Raw genomic sequence first — 15309 nt, 5'->3', positions numbered from 1 at the left:
ATTAGGGCCTCGCTCCTGAAATGATGTGTGCAGGCAGACTGCGAGGGCTGCCCTTGGACCCCTGACTTGAGCACAGTTACACCTGAACAAAGATCATGTCGGGACGGGTCTCGGGCAGCACCAGCATGGATCACACTCATCCCCGTGGTCGGAACGGGGCTGCTCAAGAGGACATCCATCAACAGCGTCCTTGGGCACAGCAGTTTTGCCTCTCTAAGGAGTGAAGAAATAAGCTTTTATTGTTGTTTAAATGTTGTCGTCATCTCTGAATTGTGTAGCCACAATTACCCCATGTGACTAATTTCATTCTTCTCTAAGCCCATTAGTTCCAAGGGTCTCATTAGACAAGCAGAGGCTTACTCGCCTCCCCTTGCATGGCTTTTACCATACCATGTTTGGTGCTTATAAAAGTTGCAATGAGAAAATGTTGTGCTGGATAATACCTCATGCGAAACAGATGGCACAACAACATCACTGTTCAGACCGGACTCTGAGTTATCTGGAACAACGTAACTAATGATGCTATAGTCTTTCAATCTAAATAGTTCGTTTAACTTGTAATGTTTTATTTAAGATAGTTCTTGAAAAAATAGAGCAATCAGAGACATAGCAAAATCCAATAGCAAATCAAAACTGCTAGTTAAATAATTCATTAGCTTACACCACCACGTACCATCACAACAGTTTCTCCTGAGCCTGGTAAGACATTTCAGTTGGAAGTAGAATGGTTTTGAAGTTCTTTTCAAACCCCCAAAGAAAAGCTTCATTCTAACTACTCAGGGAGTTTAAAAAGTTTGCAATTTTGAGCTTTAGTCTCAAAAGAAATATCTCCATTCAGGCTGAGATATTTAGCTCATTTGATGTTGAATCATTTATCACATTTTGAGTTGAGGTTTTTGGATGGGACAAAGATGAACAAATACCAGGAGTTTAAAAACAGATTGAGATTTTGTTTGGGCTTTTCTTTTTTCTTTCTCTTTTGTGATGCTCGCTTTTGTGACATAAATAATAACAAAGCTTGCAAAGTCCCAGAGCTTCTCTCCAATTGACATGGGTTTTGCTTTACCTCTAATTAAAACTTGGATCAATAGTTTCCTACTTAGCATCACAGGGAGTAGCTTTCTTTTAAAATCAATATTTTTGGATATTAGATGATAAAAATCACTCTGAGATCAACACTTTGTGTGCTGAATTAATTAACAGAAAAGCAAATGAACGTACTTTTGCAGTAGAAATCAATAATCTTGAAAAATGAAAAGGTCTTTTTTGCCACCAACTCACTTCTCCTGGGTGTAGCTAACATTGCAAAGTGTCAATGTACAAGAGAAATGCTGTCCCCCCTCTTCTACCAGGCACCAGTGGTACATGAGTGTGTGCCTCAGTGACCATTTTGCACTCCTGAGAGTAAAAAAGTTTACACTGCCCAGTAAAGGAAATAAAATTCAATGGCATCCAGAAACAGCTAATTTAATATACACATTAAAAAGTGTATGTATTACCAGCCTTTGTTCTGCAACAGCTTGTTTTTTCTGGTAGCTGTAAATTTAACTCAGTGCTGAGCCTGGTTAAAGAGAAAAGGGAATAAACGACTGCATTTTGTATTAGAAAAATATTGATGGAAATGCAGGGAACTTGAAAAGGGCTGATGGTAACACTGTCCTCTAATGCAGGGATGGAGGTGGCCTGGTGAGCCCTTCCTCACTGCCCGGAGATGGCAGGATAGCACCAGGATGGTGGTGGCTGTGGATGACACAAAGGAAAACCAGGGCTTTAGTTTAGAATCATAGAATCATAGAATCATAGACTCATAGAATCATAGAATCATAGAATGTTTTGGGTTGGAAGGGACCCCTAGAGGTCATCTAGTCCAACCCCCTTGCAGGAGCAGGGACACCACTAACTAGATCAGGCTGCTCAGAGCCCCGTCCAACCTGGTCTTGAAAGTTTCCAGGGATGGGGCCTCCACCACCTCTCTGGCAGGGCAACCTGTTCCAGTGTTTCACCACCCTCATTGTAAAGAACTTCTTCCTTATATCTATCTAGTTTACTCCTACCTAGACTTGTTTACTCAAAGATTCAGACCTGTCACAGGAACTGACCGACTCTCCTTGTCCTCACGGAGGAAAACATTGGTACAAGTTTGTTCCTGAAGAGCTCTTCAATCCCTGTCTGAGAAAATAATTAAGAGAGAAAGCGCATTTGGAGAGGCCTCCGGCGTATTACATGGGTGGCATTATGGGAAGTAAATGAGGTGGCACTCCACTTGGTAATTGCACCGATGCTGGACAACGAGTGGGTTTGCAGTCGCTACTGTTTCTGTAACAGGGGCATAATAAGCAACAAAACCCCACTGCTGATCACTGAGGGCAGGTTCTCTAAGACACAGGTTAATTCAGTCACAGAAAACAGCTTGGCAAAAAAGTAACATTTTTCTGGCAGCTGTCATGAATGTGACCGGAATAACAGATAGCTGGCAGCATTTTGTTAAGCAGCAGGTAGTCTCTTACTGATTTCTTCTCAGCTACTGTTTTAAAACTGACCCTTTTACATGGTTTTCTCTTAGTAATTCTTTTGAACCTAAATATTAGAATTATAGTCTAATTCTATAAGCTTCTACTCATAGAGGTAGCCCTTAACACCACTGAATCAGGGGAAATAATTTCTAAAGCAAGAAGCGGTTATGTGAGATGGGGGCTGGACCCATCCATTCCCAGGCGAGGACCACAGCACCCAGGGCAGTGGGTTCAGGCCCATCACGTTTCCATTTCTTGAATTCCTGGTGCTATCCTGGGGAAATCCTGCCCATTTGTTACATCTAAGACAGGGATTACAATACCTGTTAGATGAATTTACATTTGCCAAGTAGCTTAAGATCCTCTGATGAAATGCAATTTGCGGTTAAAAGGATTACACGCTAAGCTGGGTTTTTGCTTGCTGCAACTTGCGGACGTGCTGGCGGTTTTATCCAAACACCACCCTGATCCCGACAGGCCTGTTTCCATCTCCACATCAATCTCTGTACATGAAAAGGCTTCATGGATGTGCCTGGTTTGGCAGGGGAGAGGCTTGTTTTTAAATGCAGCAACCCAGCAAATGACAGGTTACGAAGGACTTCACCAGTGAAGGTAACTGCTTGTACATTCCACCCTACCAAAACTCAGGGATACTTTACAACATAGGGTGAAATTGGGTCCTACTGACATTCATGGCCTTTTGAAGGTTTGTTGAAGTTTTTTAAGGTTTTTTTTGAAGTTCAAGGTCCTTTTGAAGTTTTCCTGAAACAGTTAGGCAAAGATACAGAGAAGATGAATTAATTCCCTCTATGTTTAAATAGTCAAATACGCAACAATGTTAATCAGCAGACTTCCAGAAAATGAAAGCATTCCCCACGCCATCGCCTTATTACCTATGCAGAGCTCCAATAAGTTGCCTGCTAGGATGAACTTTGCCTCCTCATTTCCATCCTCACAGGGACGTCTCAACTTGTAATCATTAATGAACTGTCCCTGTAATGGAAGGGTGACTGTACAGTCTGGGTATCATTCAGAGCTGCTTTGGAAAACCAGAAGTTACTGAAAATGTCCAGCAGGTATCACAAAGCAGCAGCCGATGGCAATTTGGGCCTCTTGAAAGAAGCCACTAGGAAAGACCTCAATACTTCAGATGAAGCCGGGATGACGCCCACCCTTCTGGCAGCATACCACGGGTATCTAGAAGCTCTGGAAGTCATATGTCGGAGGGGGTAAGTCTCTATTGCTTCATGCTTGTGGCTTAAAACTATATTTAGTGTGTCATTTTTCTAATGCTCTGATGACCTCAAACCCAAAATGCTTGAAATCACGGTCATTTCTTTCAATGCTTCGCCAAGAATTGTTTCTCTTCATTTGCAATGGCCCAGAACCTGTGAGTGTCTGTACGTGTGGTTGGTGAAGCCACATCAACATCAGCGGCACCATCTCATACATGGAGTCTGCAGGGAGTGGTTAGCAGAAGCAGGGCCCTGGCACCTCGCTGCACTGTAACGGAGGAGAAGTTGGCTGACAACCTTTGGTAATAATATATTTTTGAAACTGGGTCGAGAGAAATGGATTGTTTGAAACATTTTTAGCAAAAAATCTCTCCCATTTGCTTCCAAAGTGCACTTAGTAGACACCTGTGAAGGTTTCATGCTTTCCAGAGGCAAGCCAGAACCAATAGTTTTGAGACAGTAACATCTAAAATTGATATTTCTCTGCCTTTTTTAGTATTAGCAACTACCATCATGATAAAACTGATCATACTGTTTCAGAAGCTGGGGTACGATACTTGCAAACCTGAAAAAAAAAGAAAAAAGTAAATGAAGGTTTTCTACAGGTTTATTTTCTAATAGTAATATTTCTGTTTGGTATGATCTAAATGTACTACATGCTTAAAATGTATTATTGAAATGGTAATTACCTCCTCACCCTCTGTACTCTCTTGTTTGGAGCCTACCTTTTGAGCTGTGATTCTGTAATAAGATCTAATAAAAGAAAATCAGCTCTGATGTAGAGATACAGTTAATAAAACATTCTTTCTGGGCTGAGATGAAAATTAAGTTGACCTGTATTTTCAATCATAATAGTTTAAAGAAGATTGGAGGGAAAAGTTGAATAACTATTTGGATGTATCTGAGTTTTCTTTTATTAAAAATAGAATTGAAAATATGGAACAAAAATAGTTTTTTCACAGATTTGCTTTATAGCTAATTGATCTCAGGTGCGGCTGCAATAACACAATAAAAAAGACCTTTGGACTGCATGGTTATTGCTGTGTCCCCAGGAGAAGCAAAAATAGATTGACAGTTTTTCAACTCATATAATTAAGGCAGCTCCAAGGAAATATCTAGAGTCAATAAAGGTTTGTCCCTGAAGCCTAGAAGACAGAACAACTAGCTAAGGAACAAATAAGAAAATAATTTCTTAGAAAATTTGAGTGAAAAATATGTTTTCTACCACATAGGCTGATAGAACTCACAGAGGATGACACAAAGATCAGAATTTCTACATATTTGTATTTAATTTACTTCTAACTCTTTTTCTTAGTAGAGGACAGCTTTGGGACAGTATTGTCCTCAAAATCTTCAAACACATGCATTCACCTCTTGACACGATCTGCAAGCTGGGGCTGTCAGAGATATGGCTGTAGTCTCACTGATTTTCTTGGGAGAAGCTGAATTTTGGAAGACACTCAATCTGTTTTGCAGTCAGTTAAAGTTTTCTTGTAAGAAAGTATTTTAATTATTTTTAACAAATTCATCCTTTCCTTGAAGAGGTTTTCTGACAAAGGCACCGAGACACGGGATGGTTTTCTTTAGAGTGGTTGCAGATTTACGACTCTGAAGCTTGTAACACATTCAGCCCTTGGAAAAATGTAGCAATACTAACAATAAACTCCTTTCATCTTGAAATAGTTTATTTGCCCAGGCATCAAGAGATGTTTCTCTGCTTGCTTTGCAGATATGTGAATAAAGGCAAGACCAAGTAGCAGAACTGCTCTATTTTGTGTGAGCCTTTTTCTTGCGAAAGCAGGGAAAAGAGGAGAATGAGAACCCAAAGTAGATGTCAAACCTTATCCAAAGTCCCACTGAGCTGGGAACAGACGCTCTAGTTTGTCAGTTGTCTGAGGCTCAAAGGCTGGCAGGCTCCACTGGGAAAAGAGACCACAAACAGCTATGAAGGGACCTGGGGGAGGATGGATGACCCAGCGCTCCCAAGGCTCAGGATAATGCAGCCTGTTTGCTAATGTGGGAATTAAGGAATCTGGCATGCTCGGACGCAGTCAGGCAGTTCCCCAGGCCAGAGCCACAAAAGCAGAAATATGTACACATGGTTTCCATATGTCTAAGCAGAAAGACTTTGATCCTCAGCTGCCACCTCTCTGTGGCAGCTCCCAGGCACTCTCGTGGCCTGGCGGGCTCAGGCTTGCCATTGTTTCTCGATGCGAGCAGCTCTGTGTCGCAGCTCTGCAGGGACCCCCAAACTCTCTCTTGCCAGTGGCATTTCAGGCTGAAGGATGTTTTCAGATTTGGCCTTCAACAAATATGTTAGTGCTTTTCTTCAGAGATACTCAAAGCCAGAGATCAATGCCTGAAGGTGATTTTGTGATAGGATGTACCATTTCATTCATTGCCATGGAACAAATCTCCAAGACATTGAAATGTTTAAACATGAACATTTAAAAGTAGAAATTCTCCTTGTAAATTTGGGCCCTGGCTCTGAAGTTATTAAAGGTTTTGGGCTACTGTGGCTGCCTTGGTTATTGATTGCAGATGACTCAAGCTCTGTTCTGAAATATTGCTGATGTTGATCCTGCCAAATAAGAATTAAAAAATTCAAGCTGATTCTCATCTGCAGGCAGCAGTTCAGTGTTAAGTCAGTGCAAGAGTTACAAAGAAAGCAATACTTTTCAGTGGCTTTAAATTCAGTTGGAAAGATGTGGTATTTTATTTTCAAATGAGCTTCTGTTTTTCAAACCCCATGAGCAAAAGCAGTTTAAGGAGAACAAAAGGGCTGAAAAAAACCAACAGCATCTATCTGAGCTTAATCTAATAGCAATGGAGACAAATGTGTAATCGGGGCTTTACTCCCAATCATTTACCTATTACCTGCCAAAAAAGTTACTGCATGGGCTCATTAAATATATATCACTGTGGCCAGTGAAGAATCCTCCTAAGATTGTCCCTGCATTTGACCTGCAAAAGGGACAAGTCACCTTTAAAACATTCCAGCCAAAAGCTATTGAAACAATTTTGCCATTAATTCCCGTAATTTGAAGCCTGAGCCTGCAGTCAGGCAGGAATTAGAGCTTATGCCACACACGCAGCCAAACTCAGTGATCGTGTGAGTAGGTGCAACACCGATCTAGAGGATGGAGCTCAACTGACTCATTTTCATTGGGCTGTACTCCTCACAGCAAAGCCGAGCTAAACATTCAGTATCTGTTCAATCCCACTGCGATGCTATGCTTGGGTACGTCCAGCTCACTGTATGCTATTTTCCTTCTCAGAGGTGATCCAGACAAGTGTGACATCTGGGGGAACACTCCTCTCCACCATGCTGCTTGCAATGGTCACATCCATTGCGTTTCTTTTTTGATCAACTTTGGTGCCAATATATTTGCTCTGGACAATGACCTCCGCACTCCCCTGGAGGTGGCTGCCAGCCGAGACCGCAATGAATGTGTCCGAATCCTGGACAAAGCTGCCACCGAGCAGAACATGCTGAACCCAAAGAAGGTCTCCAAACTCAAAGCACAGGCCCAGAGGAATGTGGAGAAACAAATCAAGGAATGCGAAAAGCGCCAGGAGAAACACCAGCATGAAATGAACCGGAATTATATGAAAGAAAAGGTTGGCACAGTAAATTCTTCCAGAGGGACACACTCCAGAGTAAAGTTACCTAGTCTCTTTGCGTCAAATACAACAAGTCCTTTCTCAAAAAATATGAAAGATACCCTCAAACTGAAGGCAAAAAAGACAGCTGACAGCACAAGAAGCAAGGAAACACAAAGCAATGACCAAGAGGACAATACAGGTAAGAGAACTGTGATGCATTTGTTCAACGAGAAAGAGGAGGATGAATTACTGAATGACCTTGGAGAGAAAAACTTCTCTGATAGCGACAGCCAGCTCTCCATTTTTAAGCGGCCAGGTCTCGGCAAGATTGTATTTGGAAGGAATTTGACTGCAGATGTAAATCCTGGAAATGTGTCTTCCGAAAAAGAAGGTATAAATTTTAAAATGCCCAGTGAGCTCTTTAAGTATGAAAATTCTGAGAATGGAAGGGAAGAGGATGCTGAAAACGGTGCTGATATCCCTTGGTATGAGGAAGAAGTCATTTGGGATGATGATGAAGTAGAGAACACGCCCCTTGAGGTATTTCTAGCATCACAGATGCTGGATGAGTTTCTTCCAGTCTTCATGAGGGAAAAGATTGATTTAGATGCCCTGATGCTATGTTCTGATGAAGATCTACAAAGCATTCAGATGGAGCTTGGGCCAAGAAAGAAAGTCCTGAATGCCGTGAATAAAAGAAAACAAGCACTCAAGGACCCTGGAAAGACTGTAGATACTCGCTTATAAATTATCGTACCTGTTGCTGTTGCCTGCACACTGATTCATTCTTTTCCTCTTTTGAAAGAGCACACAATTCTTTTCAGAGGTATGCTAAAGCAAAAGGCAGAGAGGCTACCATTTGCTATAGAAAGTACAGTAAGAACAAAGATTTTTCTCTCTGGATAGATGGCTGTGGTGCACAGAATATTAATTCAAGCATATTCTGCCAAAAAGAAAGACTGTGAAGGTAAAAAACCTCAAAGCTACAGATTTAAACCTTTTTCTCCCTGAGCTGTTTATGGGGATTGGATTTCTTCTCATTGGAATAACTTAAAATATTAGAGAAGACCAGCCATACTACATTCCTTAATAAAGCCCTGCCTTTCTTCTCCAAAACCACAATTTTCTCCATTTGCTTCTGTTAGATTGCTATAAACCACCCCTCCTGGTACTGATATTTTAGAAAGAGCATCTGAATCTTGATTTCAGCTCTGGCTTATTGACTGTAATAACCTCTGAATGAACATAAGTAAAACTAATTTACAGCAAGTTTTGTGTTCAAACACATAAACTGTTTTGCTACTGTATTGATATTAATTTAAAATATATGAAGTACCTTGCCAAGACATGTTCCATGTGAGTGGTATATTCTTTTCTCTTGCCTCATTAGACTGGACCCAGTTGCCAGCACCCATCCTGTCCCAACTGGCATCAAGGACCGCAATACTTTTAACTACAAGAAGCTGAGGGTTTATTTTCATCATTTTTTACCTGTTTTGGTATATCCTAAGCTTGGTTGCTACAGGGTGCATGTGAAGTCCCAGAAACCAGGGCTCTTATCATCCAGCATTTTCTGTTGGTTATTGTCAGCCTCAGCCTGAAAACTGCATGTAACACCCCCCCAGCTCATGAAAAGAGAAAGAAAGAAAGACCGTGCTTCTGCGGAAGCTCCTGTGCTTTACAGTCGATCTGGAGGCATTCAAGGCAGGGTTCCCTTCATCTCTCTCAGGCCTGTTCCCTTGGGAAGGCAGCACTATCTGGTATGAATTAATTACTCCTGTTGAGTTTTGTGAACCTGGTAAGGTGCTTGTAGCAGTCTTGCTCTGCCTAAGACCTCAGATTGCAGAGGCACAATTATTAGCAGGACTTTTGTCTTTAAATCTCTTTTTATAGCTTTCCATTAGTCAACTATAACTTTTTTTCCTTAGGGTTATACTGCATTTGTGGATGCTAATCCTAGTTAATAATCTATTTTGTCACACTTCCTTCTTTCTGCATCATCTTCTTGTTACTTCAATTTGTCTATTTAAATTCCTTTTCTTGGCTGGACTTTATACTGCATTCTTTCCCCCTTGAATTCCTGTACTTCAGCAGGCTGATATTTTCTTCTATTAAGCAGTCACATCAGAGTCCTGTTCCGCGCAACCTTAAATGACTGCTGTGCTTTGCACAGTAATGAAATCAGATAGCACCCCCCCAGACTCTGTGTTATTAACCTGCCCGGTTGTTTTCATTTTGGCTAAGAAACTCCCAAATGTTTAACAAAGTGAGAAGGAAATGATGAAACTTACATACTTGAAGGCATACAATGAGGGGAGTTTGAAGGGTCAAATCCTATCATTCTTGTCACATAACTGATCTATTCACTGGTTCTTTACCTGCCAAAATGCTTGTGACCTGCTCACAACATACCATCAAAACATCAGCGAGCGGTGTCACTCACGGAGGACCTGTCCACTGACTGCCAGTATCAGAACAGCTTCAGCAGCTCTGTGATGCCCTTTTAAAATACATTTTAAAAAAAGAATAATAGCGCAACAGTGCTAGTCTTTTTCTTGCATGGAGGTCCTGGAAATTGGCCTCTAGTATAAAGCAGCCATGTGGAAAAACTGGGGGGGAAGGATAAAAAGGAACACTCACATTTCAGTTTTTTCCACTTACGTGCTTTTCTGTTTGCAAATTTTTTTCACCAACCCCTCTGTTTCTTTTATAATTTTAAGTATTTAATGAATCCCAGATCTGACTCCTTAATAACATTTGTACAGCGCAGTTCAGTTGGGAGACATTTTATACATCACATGTGCAATCTTAGAGCCCAATCCAAACCCAAATCATACAACCATGGGATCTCACATGATCACAGCCCTGTCAAGTACAAAGTTCTCCTTCCTTAAGGATTTCATACTCTGCACTGAACAGGCATCAAGAGGAGGGAATGCGTAGCATGGGATGATGACTGCAAAACCAAGTATCACAGTGGAGCAGAGCAGTCCCAATTTATTTTTCACTTTACATTCAGCGATCGCATTTACTGAGAGAGTAGTCACTGCAACAACTCAAATACCTTCTCCCTCATCTTCAAAAAGACCCCACTCAAACCAGAAATAACGGACAAGACAAAAGGCAAAGGAAAACAGCAGTATCTATTTAATTTTAACATAAATGCAAGTTACACAATTTCTTGAGACTCTGATTTGTAAGAGAAGGAAACATGGAAATTAAGGCTATTATTTCTCCTCAAAAAAAAAAAAATAAAAAATCTAAAGACAGCATCCAAGCAACTCCCACTGTAACTGAATTGAGTCCTCTCATGAATTCAGAGGTACAATGCCCAAGCCAGGCTCCCAGAACCTCCGCTTGCCAATGAAAGTCAAGAACACCGTGGGTTTTCAGAACCAGGTTTTTGGACTAGTTCCATCTACTTTTAAAGTGCGTAGTCTGTAGAAGAATACATGTCAAAATAAACTGTATTTGTCTTCTTCCCAAACACTATGTCTCATTTCAAATCGTAAACTTTGTTTTACACAGGCACAGAACTGGGATAATATTGTCATTGTGGACAATATTGTCATAAATAGTAAGTACAAGTTTCCATACAGTTCTTGAATTATGGAACATCAATGGCTGTCACATTTGCCTCACACTAGTAGAGCTCTCCATTGCTGAAGTAACAAGCTAAGTCAACACTTCAGAAATGACACAGAAGAAAAAACACGTGTAAAAATAGAAGAGTAATTTTGCTGCAATTAAAAAATGCGAAAGCTTATAGAGAAATTTCTGTTCTTGTTTCTGCTGATATAAACAAGGTCAATGAGCTAGACTTCCATCCACACAAACACATCCTTTGGCCCTATTCACTTACTGCTCTGGTACCCTTCCATGCTAAAATTTTGCAAATGACAGACTCTGCCACTTACTACTTTTTTTTCCAACTAGTTTACACCAGGCTTATAACTTGGAGTATTATTTACATCACACCTGCACTATACTCATTAACCTCTTCTATACTTACTTATGCACCATCAAGGGCTTTAATGCTAACTGCTTCTGAACCTCCTTCCTGTTGCTCTGCCGTATTCTGTCAATATAGAATGACCATGTTATCTAATCCTTCCACAGAGTGAGAAACACTTAATAGCCTGCAGGAAATAATACGTAAGCAGAAATAAAATTTCGTAACACACAACTCTAGCCCTAGACAGGAATTTGTTTCCAGGGCAATAGCTATTTTTCAGCAGATGCTCAGTCTATTGTAAGGCAGTTGCATAACAGCACAAAACTGGAACTTCTCCTTATGTAGAACATCACTGGGTTCCTCCGCCAAGAAAGGATCATGGAAATTCCTGCCCCAGCAAATACCCACTGGGATAAAAGAATAATTACCAACTGATGAATAGTACAGCCAAGGTGAAAATATTTGCATGTATACTTGAAGTTTATCTGACTCAAATAAATTTGCACAGTTCCAATTTTCAAGAAGCTTAGAAAAATAAGTTACAAAGACCATAGATTAATAAAAAAACCTCCCTACAGAATATAGATAAAAGTTAAATCAAAACACATTTTTAGTACTCACATTTTGGGTGACTTCTTGCAGTATAAAAAATGGCGATATCCCAGTCAGGAATGTACTAAGGGAGGTATCGAGTATAGTTTCCTCCCAGTTAAAATGTACATAATATTAGTTCTGATTTTTTGCACTCTTTAAGCCTTTCTGAGCCACGTCTTTTACAAAAACAGACAGAAATCTAACTGTATGGAGGCATCATTATTTATATAAACTCCCACTCAGGAGTGTGCTTTTAAATGAAAAATCATTGGGTCTGAGGGCAAAGAAGAGGGATTGGGGGGGGTGTGTGAAAGTAAGCATGGTGACTTCCAGATGCCAGTCTGAGCTGGAAGGGAAGGGGCGTCCAGGAGTCAGGGCAGGCTCTGTTCCCAGGAGAGACTGAAGGCTAGGTTACTGTCAGTGTAGCACTGAAACCCACAGTTGTGTTTAATTTACCTTCACAGGTAAATATGGTGTCAGAGTCCATTCTCCAAACTGACATATTTTACTCCAGTATGAATTACCCCTCTAAAAAAATAAAATAGACCCACAGATTTCTGCTACATAAATAATTAGGGAGGAAGGCATTGATTCCAGAATTATACCAAAAAATGTAAAAATACCCTTGTTAGTATCACTGCAAACATCTAATACTTGGCGTTACATGAGATAGATTTATTAGTAATACTGCATGTATCTAATACTTGCCATTAGAAACCCGTAGAAACTAGTCTATTGCTGAAATTTTACTTTTCATTTTTGAATGTTCTAGAAGGGCAACATTCAGATAGGATGCCTTGTTAACAAGAGATCCAAGGAGACTAAGTGCAAACATTTTTCTTGGCCTTGTTGGCACTGTAGACTTCTCTCTTTAGTTACTAGCTGACCATGCGTCATAAACAAATTTTGCTGCTACTGTATCTTCAACCGCCATCCCTGAAAAAGAATTAAAGTCACCTTCAAACAGTTCTTCAGCTGCACAAAATAATTTAGCTTCAGAAGGGAACAGAATAACTCAGGAAATTATCTAACTGGACAAGAACAGAAATCATTCCCCATCCCAAACACCTACAGCATTACATTCAAAGTTTATAGCCATCATGTAACTATTAGGGGTGCTATACGAAGCTAATGTAATACTATGAACCTAATTTTCAGTGTTCATATAACAACTTTCAGACCTGTTTCCCCCAAACGTCAACTCCAACCCCACAGCACACTGCCACACTGTACGTAGGTCAGACAGACTTCAGGGGCATAACAGCAGGGCATTTGGGTTGGAGCTGTATTAATAAATGCTGCAGTCATGTGTTGAACAATTGAGAAATAGAAAATGCACTTCTTCCTATTGTCTGTTTGCTTTCCCATCACTTCTCATTACATCAGTCCTGCTAGATAAATAAAAAGGGGAATAAAAAGGTAAAATGCAAATCACATTCTAGTTTCTTCCGGACAGTGCATTGCCACAGCAGTTTTGAAGATGATCAGCAGCTTTCCCACGCATGGGGGACCTAATAAATAACAAGGCATTGTTTTCTGTCAGACTTGTACACAGGAGGGGTTGTTCTTACCCAGTGATTTAAACACTGTTGTTTTCTCAGGCAGGGCTGGTTTTGTACCATTCACTACCTCTCCCAGCTCAGCAAAAATCTCTGCCTGTAAAACAAATACATATTTATACAAAAACCGTAACGTTCATACAGACATTTAGAGAAAAACTTTTTCTTCTGAGTGACTTCAAAAGGAAGAACTCTTCCAGTTCTGCTATCCCAGAACGATTCCTTTCCATGCTGAAGCAGATCAGTATTCAGACAAGTAACACAGAAACTGGACAGAAATCAGAAGAGTGGAATGGTTTTCAGAGACAAACAGCTGACAGACTTTCCTCAGTCAGTAAATGACAGCGGATAGCTTGTTACTTATCCAACAGAACACATGGGGTTCCACACACCTTACCATATCTGGACCTCCTATATTAAACCTCAAAAGTGGAAACCATATTTGTTCTGCAAAAAAGTTAAGAGAAAAGAACCCAAACCCTCCATTGAACCTAAGAGTCCCTGACGTCAAATTTCTGCAGACTAACTGTCTGTTTGGCTTCTGTTGTCCATTCTGTAGAGGTCTGATGCATGTCAATCACAGCAAAATATTATGGGAAGAAAGTTACAGGTTTTAACAAATAGATTCGAAAAATATTTAACATAACTACCAAACAGTGCAGAAAATGTAGACCTTTCAAAACCAATACTTTGTTATCATACACAAAAGCCAACACTGAAAACATGGTACTGTAATATGGTGCCACGTAATAGTTGATATGGAGGTTGCATGGTTCTGGCATAGGCATATAGAAGCCTCAGTGTGAAACCAGCTTATCTTTCAGCCTATGTCTGGAAAGCATTAACAACTATATTGATGCTCTAAAAAGTTTCAGTGCAGCACAGCATCAGTACCAACTCATTTCAAACACAAGCCAACCACCATAAAAATAAAGTTTGTAGTTTAAGAAAGTCTTACCCCTGATAATATAACATCTCCCGATTCTGTAAGAGCAGCCTCTCTGGAATCCACAAACAGAACTGAATTCTTCATCAGTTCATCATCCAGTTCCCTCCAATCTGGTCTGCTTGCTCCAACAGCTAAGACAACAAAACTGATGAACTTGGGAGGAACATTTAAAACAAATTCAAACCACATTTTGTCCAAAAGATATTTGTGAAGTAATAACAAACTTTATTGTGGAAATGTACTATACAGACAAATTGATGTTAGCACTGGAGACATGTTGATTAATAAAACAACAAAAAAACCCAAAACCAACAGGATGTGCCTAAGCAACTGGGAAAAAGCCTTGATTTCTCTCAACCTGGCCTCAGCTGTAACATTGACATATACATGGCCTTTTTCTATAAGGTGCTAACCCTCTAGATTTCCAGTGATGTCAATGAAGGATGACATTGGGCCCAACCCTCCCAATTACAGCTCATTAAAATGTACAGCATCCTTGACCTGTAGTCATGCAGATGCTGCTGCCAACAAAAGTCTTACATGGGTACTGTTTCCACCTCTTTGATACACTAGTCAAACTGCTCCTTCTAAATAATGCTGACAGAGAAGAGAAGGGGAAGTAGCTCTGCTTAGCCCTTTGTCATCTCACAGGCTTGGCTGCAGTGGCCACGAGATGGTGGAATTCCAGATTCTGAGAGGAGGAAGCAGAACAACAAGTAGGACTGCCACACTGGACTTCAGGAGAGCTAACTTTGGCCTCTTCAGGGACCTACTTGGAAGAATTCCATGGGCTATGGCTCTTGAAGGTAGGGGAGTCCAAGAGAGCTGGCTGCTATTTAAGCAGCTCTTCCTCCGTGCTCAGGATCGGTGCATCCCTGTGAGTAGGAAATCAAGTAAA

General features: G+C 40.6%; 2 protein-coding genes across 2 annotated transcripts in view; one reads left to right on the top strand and one right to left on the bottom strand.

Annotated features, from left to right (window-relative positions):
* The first annotated feature begins 3578 nt into the window (after positions 1-3578).
* On the top strand, positions 3579-8101 carry ANKS4B (ankyrin repeat and sterile alpha motif domain containing 4B). Its single transcript, XM_009649516.1, has 2 exons — positions 3579-3742; positions 7027-8101. The coding sequence occupies exons 1-2, from the start codon at positions 3579-3581 to the stop codon at positions 8099-8101; spliced, it is 1239 nt and encodes a 412-aa protein (XP_009647811.1).
* Positions 8102-12629: 4528 nt separating this feature from the next.
* The window catches only part of CRYM (crystallin mu), an 11372-nt gene continuing 8692 nt past the window's right edge, over positions 12630-15309 (bottom strand). Inside the window, exons 6-8 of the mRNA XM_009649515.2 lie at positions 14421-14542; positions 13475-13559; positions 12630-12839 (exon numbers count right to left, since the gene is read on the bottom strand). Of these exons, the coding sequence (XP_009647810.2) occupies positions 12775-12839; positions 13475-13559; positions 14421-14542 (272 nt within the window). The 3' untranslated portion in view covers positions 12630-12774. The remainder of the gene's footprint in view (positions 12840-13474; positions 13560-14420; positions 14543-15309) is intronic.

This window comes from Egretta garzetta, unplaced genomic scaffold (assembly GCF_000687185.1).
Source record: "Egretta garzetta isolate BGI_Z169 unplaced genomic scaffold, ASM68718v1 scaffold292, whole genome shotgun sequence".
Lineage (NCBI taxonomy): Eukaryota > Metazoa > Chordata > Aves > Pelecaniformes > Ardeidae > Egretta > Egretta garzetta.
This window is presented reverse-complemented; position numbering and strand designations above follow the sequence as displayed.